Genomic DNA, 12,216 nt, shown 5'->3' on the forward strand with positions numbered 1-12,216 from the left:
ATCCAGTGGGTAGTAGTTTTTTCAATCATTTAGCTTAATGATGTGATTCGTATTTGGGGAATTAATGCTTAGGTTAATTAGGAGCAACTTTTTAGGCAAGTAGCATAGTGGACTGAAATGAAATTCTCCCTTCTCATTAAGCCACATGTACATGTTATATCCCTTGGAATTTTCATAATACCACCCATCTTAATACCAGATTCTCCACTTTGCTTGCCGTTGCTTCTTGTTCCTTTCTCTCCATCCTCTTGGCCTTCTAGCTCATCGCCAAACACCTCCATCACTAGAAGAATCCCAAGAGTAGACCGACATTATCATCATTGCCCTCATGGCCCCTTTCTATTCCATAGTCTCTTTTGTTGGAGTCATTGAGATCTGCACAAGCACCACTTGCTTTACCTTCCTCAAACCCCTCAAGGAGTGCTACGAAGGTGTGGTGTGTCATTTGCGCACACTAAACCTATTGCCCTTTGTTTCATTTCGATCGAACAGTTTAAGATGTAAGTTTTACTCATTCATCTTTCTACGGATGTCAGCTAGCTAATAGCCAAATTCTTAGCCTTATTGTACAAGTACTTGAATATCTTGATGAGCAAGAATATAATATCAAAGAGTGTCCTATACACCTGTCTTTTTTGAGAATCCGATCCAACTATGCTCACAACTAGCAACTTGCTTTTTAGTTCAATTGTAGTTTCATTTTTTATTCGGGTCACTTGCCCTTGTAGCCACACATCATGCATCTTAATCAACACGTATTGAAGCTTCTTAAGTAGTGGACATGGCAATTTGTCATCATTAGACATGCACTGTCTACCTTCATGATAGTAATGAAATTGCTTAGTCTATATAAGGGAATCATCAGCATCACCGTGATAGTTATATTGAATGTCTCTATTTTGTTAGTCGGCTATACCTCGAGATTTATGCTCAAAAAGCTCAGGACATGGTGAGCTTCATATGTTTTGTATGATCTTTGTAAGTTGCTCCAAAAGTACGACTTTGCTCTCTTCTTGCACATTATTAGAAGTTATTAAATATCTTGAGGGAGTCTTCAATTGTCTATGATGCCATGCACTAATAGCAGTACACACTTGTGTTGTTTTATCATGCATTGGAAAAGGAGTCGCACCTCACAGTCCTCTAGCCAAATTTATTTGTGTCAAAGGGATTGTGTTTTTCCCTTTGTGGCAGGCATGTCCAATCTTTCCTGTGACAGCATCCAATGTCTACTTTTGTCCCCTTTCCTAATTATTTTCAATCATTAGTTTTGTTCATTCTAAAAGATGCTTCTTATGTCATTCAAGAACTTTTGTGGGTTTTTATATTCCACTATCATAAATCTCCAGCAGCTTTTGTTCTGTAGGGTATAGTTTTGGAAGTGTTAATTGCCCTTGGTATTATTCGCTCTCATCATACTTGGTTGGAGGTGAACCAAACTTTTTGAGGAAGCGATTGATCAAAATCTACTTATCTATGTGGAGATGGTTATCTTTGTTGTGGTGCAACATTACACTTATGATGTTTCACCGTACTCTGAAAAGGATAAGAAAAAACTCCCAAAAAAGGAGGACGATTAAATCCAAATGCTAAAAGAAGATTGTTTCAAGTTGGACAACCACTCGTGACAACACTCATAAGTCACAAATTTTACTTTTTCAAGTTGGGCCAATTGGCAAGGCTCTTCCAAGCCAATTCTTCCAATGGAGATGTAAATGCCTAGCCGCTTTGTGAATACATACAAAATTTTCTTTTTGGGAGGTAAGGATCATGATTGATAGATTATATATCTTCAATATAGATGCAAGTTTGCATATCATGTTGGTTTGGGGTTTCTTTTCATACACATGGTTTCTTGCTTTCACGTACCTCTCCAGGTTTATATGCTAAATTTAAAATGCTATCATCAAAATGCAAATTCCTATGTGCTATGCATATACTATGAATGCAAATTACTTTATTAAATGCACCCAAGGAAGGGCACGTTCCTTGGTCTTATAATTTTTGGAGAGGACCAGCATGGCAATTCACCCCCCATTAGAATGTGTGATTATGTGCAAAAATGCAAAGTGTTATGTTCAGAGTGCAAAATGCTTTCCAATTATCTAACATGATATCTCATTTTCAATTATCAATTTCAAGCTCACTTTCTCAAAGTGCTATATGCTAAATGTGAATTGCTATATTCTGAAAAGAACAATTGTATAGCCAAAGAACATAATGCAATCAAGGAAATAATTCAGTGAGGACTGATTAATTGAATTTAGATTTAAAGTTCGCTAGGGGGACATATTTAGCAGGTGAGATAAGTTGATTTAAAGCTTCATTTAAGTGCCGTTCAAATTCCAACCAGAAAAACTTCCATGCGCTTACAAGATGAGCCATGTTGCAATCAACTAATCAGAGCACCGTGAAAAGGGCAACTATGGACGAGTTATTACAAATTGCAATCTAGGCGATAGACTCCAGATGCTGTCATTGTAATGCTTGTCCTTTGAACTTCGTCGTTTTCTGCTGCCCAGGACAAAGACCCGCCCAAGTTGTCTCATCCAACGTGTTACAAATCCATTAGCTTGCTTAATTTTCATCTCTACGAAATGCTGACCAAGTTGTTTCGAGTCTACAAGGGGAGGAACTTCGTGGCCATGCCGCCTCTATAGCAATTCCACAAGTAGTTACGGGCACCCACATGTACTGACTCATTCCCCTCACCCAAAGGTAACTAGTTATTACGTAAACGCTAGCACCTCAAACGATGCCAAGACTTCAATGATCTTGCAGCTTGGAGTAATAATCAAACTCGTCCCAATGGATGTATAATACCTCAATCTCCCTTATGTGCCATGATAGTAGCTCCCATCCGGCACATGATAGTAGCTCCCATCCATTGTTAGACTCAGCCAACTAACAGACTACGTGGCACTGCAAGTCGACAGGAAGCTCCGCTAATTGTTCACAGTTACCAATTTTAGGCTTCGGACGAAGTGCTCGAAATTCTCGATATTCAAGTTGAGTCCAGTCACAGGCCGAATATTATACCTGATGGCTGGTAAGCTGGCTCAGCTCAGAACTTTGCGGGAGAAAGTCTACTTTCCCGATGATAAAGATATTCCAATGGTCAGTTCGTTCGAAAGCTCTGGCCCGAGTCAGCCTGACTATCCGCATTCTCCAAACGCGGCGCAGTACATGGACAACCCATCCCTGGAAAGAGCTCTTTGCAGCAGGGAAAAGGATGTAATAACTGTCAGTTGCACAACTCGCAGACTTGATCTTCTTAATATAGACGATGACAATGTCTCACAACCAGAAGAGGACGCTCAGCCTGACCACCAAATGGCTCTTGTCAACTCGGCACATTGTTCGCATGAACGGTTTCCTCATCCTGCCCGTTGGTTGATCAGTTCGCACTGGGCTACCACGTTCCTTATGCGATGTTGCAAGTCTATCACCAAAAAGGAGAAGGAACCACTGCAGCATCTCTTGTGGGTCTTGAACAATCTCGCTGCACCGGACGGGGCCGATTCCGTTCCGTCATTCTTCGTTGAAGCACTCCAGAGCAAGGTTGAGGGCACTTTTCATCATTCTGAACAGATATTACGAGTCGGCAGAAACTGTAAAACACCTATCCAAGGTATGATCAACGTAACACTCGAGTTACGAGAGGCAAGCCCCTGGATAGGTTTCGGGCTCGTCGCTGCCAACGCAGCTTTTCTAGAGGCATTCGAAGGGGAGGACAAAGTTCATATAGTGGAAGTGATCGGGTTGACGTACGGCACTCAATGGCATACTTTTCTAGAGGGTTTCGCCAAAAGGCAGGAAGGGTCCCCGCATCTGAGGCTAACAATAGTGATCCTCAGCAAAGAAGCAACATTCCACAACGGGGTCGAAGAAATAGGAACCAGGCTGATAATGTCTGCTCGGCTTATGAAGGTGCCCTTCGAGTTCACGGCCGTTCAGCTGCCAGAGCTACTGGAGATAAGCCCAAACGCTCTGGGGCTGCGTCCGGGGGATGAGGCACTCGGGTTATCCCAAAGGCTAAGAGGGGAGGAGGAGGAGCAAGCCCACGAGACGTAGTACTACGCAAGCTACGGGGGTTAGCTCCAAAAGTGGTGGCAGTGACGGAGGACGACGTGGATCAAGTGTCCGGAGGTTTGAGGAATTATATAGGTTTACGTCGGTCTTTGTGGGATCATTACAGACGCCATCAGTGACAGATGATAGGAAGATGAAGATGGAGCGAGTAGCCAGGGCGATGGTGATCAGGAATATGGCCTGCGATGAACAAGAAGGGGGCCTCTTACGATTGCAGCAAAAGGAAGGAGGTAGCTTTCAGTTTGAGAAGAGAGAGAAAGCCACTTCTGGGTTCGAACCTAAACCCCCAAGTGAGCAAGTTATGCATGACTTGGTTGCATTCTTAAAGATGTACCCCCCTTCCTATGGTTGGGGTCTGTCCACCTCTCCCTTTGGCGTCACCCTCACCTGGTATGGTCACCCTAAAGTTGCTACGTGCTCCTGGCAAACCCCAATGCCACCTACTTAGGTGGCTCATGTCTTATCTCCGGGTTGCATTGGGTGCATGGACAAGGACTTTTATATGATGAAGCCACTCAAAGCTCTAGGGTTTTAAATGAACATTGTCCAACTAGCTATATCTTCACACACCAACTTGTTAGAGTTTTACTAAAATGAGTCACAAATGCTCTGTTCTCATCGGTACAACTATGTGTTATGGACATATATACCAATGGATATGTTGACACTAGTATTTTAAGCACTACCAGTATGTCGATTGGGAAAAACCAACAGAAATACCGAGATACTCGAAAAAAAAGTCAAAGCCCAAATACGTTTGACCACTTTTATTAAGTGCATTTACAATGCCTTCTCTTTCATTATTCCTACCTCAACTCTCACACATCTTCTTTCCCTGCATGCCCTTCTCTAACTCCCCTTGTTGCTAGAGTTCTCTCAAAATATATGTATAGAGAAGGATGTAGCACCATTTAAGGGTGCATTTTTACACCAAGAAGGTGTATATTATGCACACCATCTCTTGAAGGGAACAAGTCATTATTGATGTTTTAGGAACATAATTACTCTATTGAATTGACGCTCAACTATTTGATAAACCATGAATAGAAAGTATAGAATTCATAGCAAGTATTTTATTATTTCAAGCAAATTTGGTTTTGAAAGATTGCTTGCTTAATCATAGCATTATTCATGACAACTTGAACTATAGCTTACTCATAGAGTTATTCATACCAAGTATTTCGTTAATCATAGAAGTATAGTAGTCATGGCAAGTATGTCGTCATTTGAAGAATTTTGGTTTGAAAGATAGCATTAAAAAACATAGAAGCACAATAGTGATCAAAGTGGACCAATTCTGAAATTGGACTTTACACAAGTCTAAAAATATGTTTAGAACTCAAAACAATATATGTTTACACAAGTCCAAAAATATTGAATAGTATATATATGCTAGAACCATTAATTAGACATTATAATTAGTGGGAAGACAATACTATTCTTCAACTCTCCATGGAGAGTGAGCGACTCTAAAACCCTCCTCAGGTATCCGAACTCTAATCTCTTGACATAATCCTAATTTAAAATTGACTTTTTGCACACAAATGTTAATTGAACATACACCATGTTGATTTCAATTAACTAACGATAATTGTAGATTGTGCTTGAAACACACAAACATTTAAGTGTTTTGTTATTCCTTTCTTCTTTAAAAGAGAGATGCATATAGAACAACATATAATACTTGGGTGGATCGTATGCAAGGATCCTATGCAAATTTTTTCCTTAACATATGTTTTACTGGCTAACTCCTCATCTGAAGTTAGTAAAACCTATAAAACCAACTAAACAACTTCATCTTTGACTAGCCGATTGACTGTTTCTTCAATGTGGCTATGCTTATCCTTCTTACCAAAGAAGCATTCACCATTCTAGATTTGTCTCAAAAATTCTATATTAAAATAAATCTTAATGGCCTCCTCCAAATGAAAGATATATGTGTTATGATTACTTGCCTTTGACCTGCCATGTGCTCTGGCAGCTACGTGCATATCTTTCTTGATTCATATGTTGTACATACATCCATTATATAACAAAAGATGGATTCCTCACGAAACACAATGCAAGTATAATATATGTATCTTCCAATGTCTTTCTTTAGATTCTGGGGACTTGGATTGACATCATGCACTACACCCTTCACACATTGGTCAAATCATCCCTACTTTTAACATGAATTCATTTGTAGGTCTTTTTCCCTTGCTACTCGCATGCCACACCCTACCCACAAGGCCTCTTTTAGTAAATTTTAATTTAAAGAATACTTTTATAAATTTTTAGCTTATTTAAAAACATTTACAATGCAAGAACTATATTATTTGCTAACAGTTTCAAGAAACTAGTTGGTTGGGGATTATTTGCATGCCTATATTGTGAGATAGATGCCAAATATCATCTAGGTGACACTAATTGACAATAAAGTTAGTGCTACGCGACAAGGAAAAATAGTGAAGGGTCTTGGATGTCAAAATACTTTGGCGGGTGTCTAGTGACAAATCAATATGCTCCATGAATGTCAATGGTGTTGAAAGGACTTTATACGATGTAATGGCACCTATCCCTTTGATTGGTAGTTGTCAATGGTCATAAATGTGGTGGGTGGTAGCCACTACAAATGTCAAAAGGACATTATATAAAGTCCTAGAGTTCATTCTTGATGAAATTTATAGATTGGCTTGAGGAGATTATGTATATAAAGTCCTAGAGTTCTAGGAGTTAGGTTCATTAATAAATGAAATTTATAGATTGGCTTGAGAATAGTGATTATTGAAATAGTAGCATAAGGTGGAATGAGAGAATGAGAGATATAATAGTTGTGGAGGCAAGAGATACCACCAAGAATTTCTTTAAGCTTTATCCAAGAAGATAGAGACTCTCACACACATGTATTCACAAGTGTAATGCAAAGTATTCCATCCTCAATCTCTCATGATCCATACCTTTTCAGTTGTGGAGTCGGCAATAGGCAAGTAGAAGAACCTAACACCTTGCACTAATCACTCTACCTTCCTTAGATTAAATACACTTTTCCTACATCCATGGGGACCACCTAAAATCAAGGAGATGATTGCCACAGATGAGTATAGCTACGCATCCACATGTCACCATAATAGTACCTAACTAGAACCTTAGATGACTAGATTAATGCATCTTTCACATAGGTACGGTACATAGTCTCACCCTAGGGCACCAACTCAATATATAATATGTTACTACCCATCCAAAATCTAGGGTATAGGGGGACAAGGTCCATATAGAATATGCATGGATTTTTAAAAATATTTCAAATATGCAAGGGAAAAATATGAAAATCTCATGTCCCCCCTCCCACAAAATATAACGTATATATCTTTAAAAATATGCAAGATTTTAAGATTTGTACATATTTTTCATAATATGTGAGGCCCAAGGGAGGGGGTCTTTTGAATGGGGGGGGGGGTAAACAAAAAATACTCTAAAATATGAAAACCCATCTACTTTCAAATTAATGTAGCTTTTTCATGTTACGTTACCTAAATTTCAAGGTGTAAAGACATATTTAAAGCTCTTTTAGTGTACACAACCATGCTAACACAACAAGACAAAGCACCCATAGACGCACGCACAGACGCGTTTACTGAACTAAATAAAAAACTTACGGGCACGTCTATTTGTGCGTCTATTTTCGCGTCTGGAGACCCGCGTCTAATTGCGCATCTATATATCAGACACACGCACGTATAGACGCGCACTTAGATGCTTAAATAGACGCGCTTATAAATGCATTTATAGACGCAAATATAGATGCAAGTCGAACAGACAGACGCGTATATAGACGCATTTTTAAATGCACTGATAGACGTGCTTTATTTTTTTTTTTTTAAATTTTATAGAATGCTGTCTATGTTGTGTATGCTATATAGTTACAAGAATCCCATATCCACATTGTGTAATTCAATTCTTACAGCCAACCGCATTTTAATTACAATTCCAAATAAAACATCACAACTCCAAAACGCAATAAAATTGAAAGCTCAAAAAGTACTTGTATATACATATAGCACGACGAAGCTAAGCCACGTCATGTGGCTTCAAGTACAAAAAATAAGAGGAGTGTATATACAAGAGGCACGAAGCCAAGCCAGTGGCTTTAAGTACAAAAAAGAGTAGCTAGCACTACTTCTACGACTAATCTATGTTCTCCAGGTCCTCACTCCCTTCCACACTCCCTTCTGCACCTCCTTCCTCCTCTTCCTCATCGTCTTGTGCACGGGCCTGTAAACAAGGGACAACATATATCAATGTATGAAAAATCAAATCTTTACTTATAATTTTGGCATTATTTAATTACTTTAAAATACCTCGGGGGCGGCTCCAGTAGCCCAGGTATACTGCTCCTCAGTAATCAACCCGTCATCATAGAGGTGCCTCCATGTATCTCCTCTGCGATGGTGGCGGTGGTAGGCTGTCTCCACAGGAGTAGGGTATCTGCCCACCTCTCAAGCTGCATGACGACACATTTTGCGGAGGGATTAGTACAAAGAAATAACCTCCTAATAAACTACATAAGCAATATAATTTGAGATCGATACTTACAAATTGGGCCTCCCATGATTCAACACCCCCTGCTCCAAAATGCACGCTTCCATATTCCTCCATCTAGATCCTCCGTGCCTCCACGTGCTGCAGACTGGGGTCCTCCCTCGCTGACTTCATTGCTTTCTTCCACTCATGCTTGTGAGCGGTGTGGGGCGGGCCCCTTGGTGGTTGACCTCTCTCAAGCCTGGCAACCTCCGCTAGTGCCTGCCTCTTAAGCGAAGATCTTTTATTGCCAAGTATCGTAACAATCTTTGACTTGGCCCATTTATCTGTGAACTGGCGATTGGGGGGGTTAGGATACCTAGAGCGAACAGCAGCGAGGGTCTCATCAGCCAACCTCTTTGGGTGGTCTTTGTAGTGGATAAAGCAATCTCTGTAATTGTTAGCAATTACAGAGCGCATGAAGGCCATGATGTCCTTCCCTCGCGCATCCATCAAGATGCCTCCTGTCTGAGTGATGTCATAATAAATCGTACCATCACCCGGAGGCACGTCTAAATCATCTGAATCATCATCCTCCCCACCGCCACATGGCCCAAAGCACTGTGCCATGCATCCCCAACCGCTCTCCCTGCTACTACGCCTGCTACCCTATCGTGTCGAGCTCGTACGCTGGCCACTCGTAGCTGGACACTGCACGGGACTACGCTGACCACTCCTAGCTGGAGAACCGAGTCTCGACGGCACAGGAGTACGTCGATGACTCTGCGAGACAGAAGGACCTCCTGACGGCATGGGGGAAGGGGCATAAGATGGGATGGCAGAAGGGACATAAGACGGCATGGGGGAAGGGGCATAAGATGGTATGGGGGAAGGGGCATAAGATGGTATGGGGGAAGGGGCATAAGACGGCTGTGCTGACTCCGCGAGGGTGATCTCAGGTGGTGTGGGGTGGTTTGGAGTCTGTAGTGCCGACTCCTGGGGAGTGTTTACAGTACCCGTCATATACCCGTATAACTTCGCAGGACTAGGAGGGTGTCCTAAAAGGTTATATAAGTCCTTCCAAATAGATTCCCAGGGATCAGGTGAGCTGGAAGCGCTTCCTGGCCACATGTTGAACTGGAAAAAAGAAAAAAAAATCTATTACTGATGAGTTGAGAAGAAAGCGTCTAACAGAGCGTCTATAGACGCATCTGTCTGTGTCTGCAAACAGCTAGACGCGCCTGTACACGCGCTTTTAGATGCGCGTTGAGACGCACCTATAGACGCGCTCTGATAGACGGGATTTCTAAAAAGTAGAAAAGGACATTGCGCCTGACACACAAACGTGACACTGATACCCAGATCATGCGCTTCTTGGATACGAGAAAGTACAAATCTAAAGAGAGCAAACTTCCAAACAAGATCAACTGTAAAAAGACTTACTTGGATAGAGGTATGGAAGGTTCTTCTTCTTTTTGAAAGCTACTTCTCCTCCTTGTTCGTCCTCCTCTCCTTTAAGCTTAGAAGTAAGTGTGGGTGCCTTCCTCTTAAGTGTAAGCTTGGAAGTAAGTATGGGAGCCTTCCTCTTAAGTGTCGAAACTATGGATCTTCTAATAAGGAAGGAAGCAAGCCGCGCGAAGTATAAGTAATGTGAAGAAAAGCAAAGCGAGCGCACTAAAAGTAGGTTTAAAAGCCGCGTCTATAATCGCGTCTAATAGCACGTCTATAGGTGCATCTAAATACACAGAGTAGACGTGCGTTTAGACGCGCCTTTAGACGCGTGCCACAGAGTTTAAATTAAACATTTGAAGAAGAGAAAATTTGGTGGGTTGTTTGTTTGTAGGATGTCTTCATCTTCAAATGTCTGTGTGATCGATGTCGAGGAAACATGTATCGTGCACGCAAGATTACACTCAATCATATCTCAAAGTATGGAGAATGGGATGTGACCATAAACAAGGTAAGGGTTTGTAAGTTAAGGTTGAGTGAGATACGTATGGGTGTTCATATGTTTGAGTTATGATCCCGTTTTAATTTGATACAGGATGCAATGCCACACCCGCATATGTTGCCCTATGCTCGCTGTGAGGAGGCGAAGCGTCGGCGATATGAGGTGGGATCTTCAGGAGGGACCGTTATGGATGCATGGAGTGATGGTTATAGTAGCCCTCCGCCATTACCTCATGAAGCCGTGGAGGAGGAGGTGTTTGATGATATGGTGCGGGATCCATCAAGGGAGGGATGATAGCATGGAGCAGGATGATCTTTTTACTACAGCATCGACTCCACTGTTTGAAAGGTGCACATTCTCTGTTCTATGTGCCTCCCTTGAGTTACTAAACTTGCAAACCATCTATGGATGGAGCAATGCAAATTTGAATGCATTACTCAAGTAAGCTTTAAAGTCTATTTTGCAAACATGGTGAATTATGCTAGTGGGTCAATTACTCGAATGCTTTTCCTCATTTATGGTCTTCACGTGCAGGCTATTGTGTAAAATGCTTCCAAGGGAGAATAAACTACCGACCTCAAGAGATATGGCAAGGCAACATGTGACCTCTCTTGGAGGATTAGATTACAAGCGCATCCATGCATGTGTCAATGATTGCGTTTTGTTTCGTGGACTACATAAGGATGCAAGAGAGTGTCCTACTTGTGGAGAGGCAAGATATAGAGCAGATCTCAAAACCTTGGACGTGCCTCGTAAGGTATTGCGACATTTTCCCATAATCCCTCGCATCCAACATATGTTCAAGTGCAAATCTATTGCAGAGGTCATGTCATGGCATTCCTCCCATCGATCAACCGATGGCAAGTGGAGAACTCTCGCGAACTCTCCTGCGTGGAAGCATATTGAAGACACATGGCCAAGCTTCAAGGAAGAACCTAGGAGCTTGAGACTTGGATTGGGTATGGATGGTGTGAACCCATTTGGTCGCAAAAGCACGTCTTACAGTGTATGGCCAGTGGTATTGGTGAATTACAATCTTCCACCCTCTATGGCTATTAAGAAAGGACATTTTATGCTGTCCCTTCTAATTCCAGGGAAACATAAAGTCAAAAACCCTGATGTTTATTTGGAGCCTTTGATTGATGAGCTAGAGATACTTTGGAGAGGTATCGAGGTGCATGATGTGAGCAGGCCTCCCTCGTCACGAGACTTCAACTGCAAAGCAGTCTTGATGTGGACGATGCATGACTTCCCAGGCTATGGTGAGTGTTCAGGTAAGCATTGCATTTCTAATTATGAATAGGCAAAGGATATGGCACCCTAAACCCACCTTCCACTCTTAATTACATCTATTGTTCAGGTCTCACTACATCGGGTTACCATGCATGTCCTGTTTGTGGTCCTTCGCTAGTTGCCTAACGGGCAGACGCATTGAATAAGTTCATCTATGAGAATCACCATCGATTTCTCCCACCTGATCATCCTAGATATGTTGCCCCTTGGAATGAAGTCCTCCCAAAATCACTCACTGCGGGAGATTGGATGAGAATTTGGGACGGTTCCACGACTACTCCACCACTTGGCATGAGCCGGTAAGGGTTTGTAACTATTGGCTGGAAGTAAAGATTGGCTATATTGGCTGAAAGTAAAGATTGCCCGCTAACACTTTATTT

At 41.7% G+C, this 12,216-nt stretch overlaps 1 protein-coding gene and 1 pseudogene across 1 annotated transcript; both read left to right on the top strand.

Annotated features, from left to right (window-relative positions):
• The first annotated feature begins 328 nt into the window (after positions 1 to 328).
• On the top strand, positions 329 to 1,580 carry LOC147899464 (uncharacterized; annotated as a pseudogene).
• Positions 1,581 to 3,042: 1,462 nt separating this feature from the next.
• Positions 3,043 to 4,074, top strand: LOC147899465 (protein SHORT-ROOT-like). Its single transcript, XM_087377735.1, has one exon. The coding sequence runs from the start codon at positions 3,043 to 3,045 to the stop codon at positions 4,072 to 4,074; it is 1,032 nt and encodes a 343-aa protein (XP_087233861.1).
• The last annotated feature ends 8,142 nt before the right edge of the window (positions 4,075 to 12,216 follow it).

This window comes from Dipteris shenzhenensis, chromosome 8 (genome assembly GCF_047967505.1).
Source record: "Dipteris shenzhenensis isolate YYH24624 ecotype China chromosome 8, Dip_SZ_1.0, whole genome shotgun sequence".
Taxonomy (NCBI): domain Eukaryota; kingdom Viridiplantae; phylum Streptophyta; class Polypodiopsida; order Gleicheniales; family Dipteridaceae; genus Dipteris; species Dipteris shenzhenensis.

Coding starts and splice junctions, on each gene's coding strand:
- LOC147899465 (XM_087377735.1), top strand. CDS start 3,043: ATGGCTGGTAAGCTGGCTCAGCTCAGAACTTTGCGGGAGAAAGTCTAC.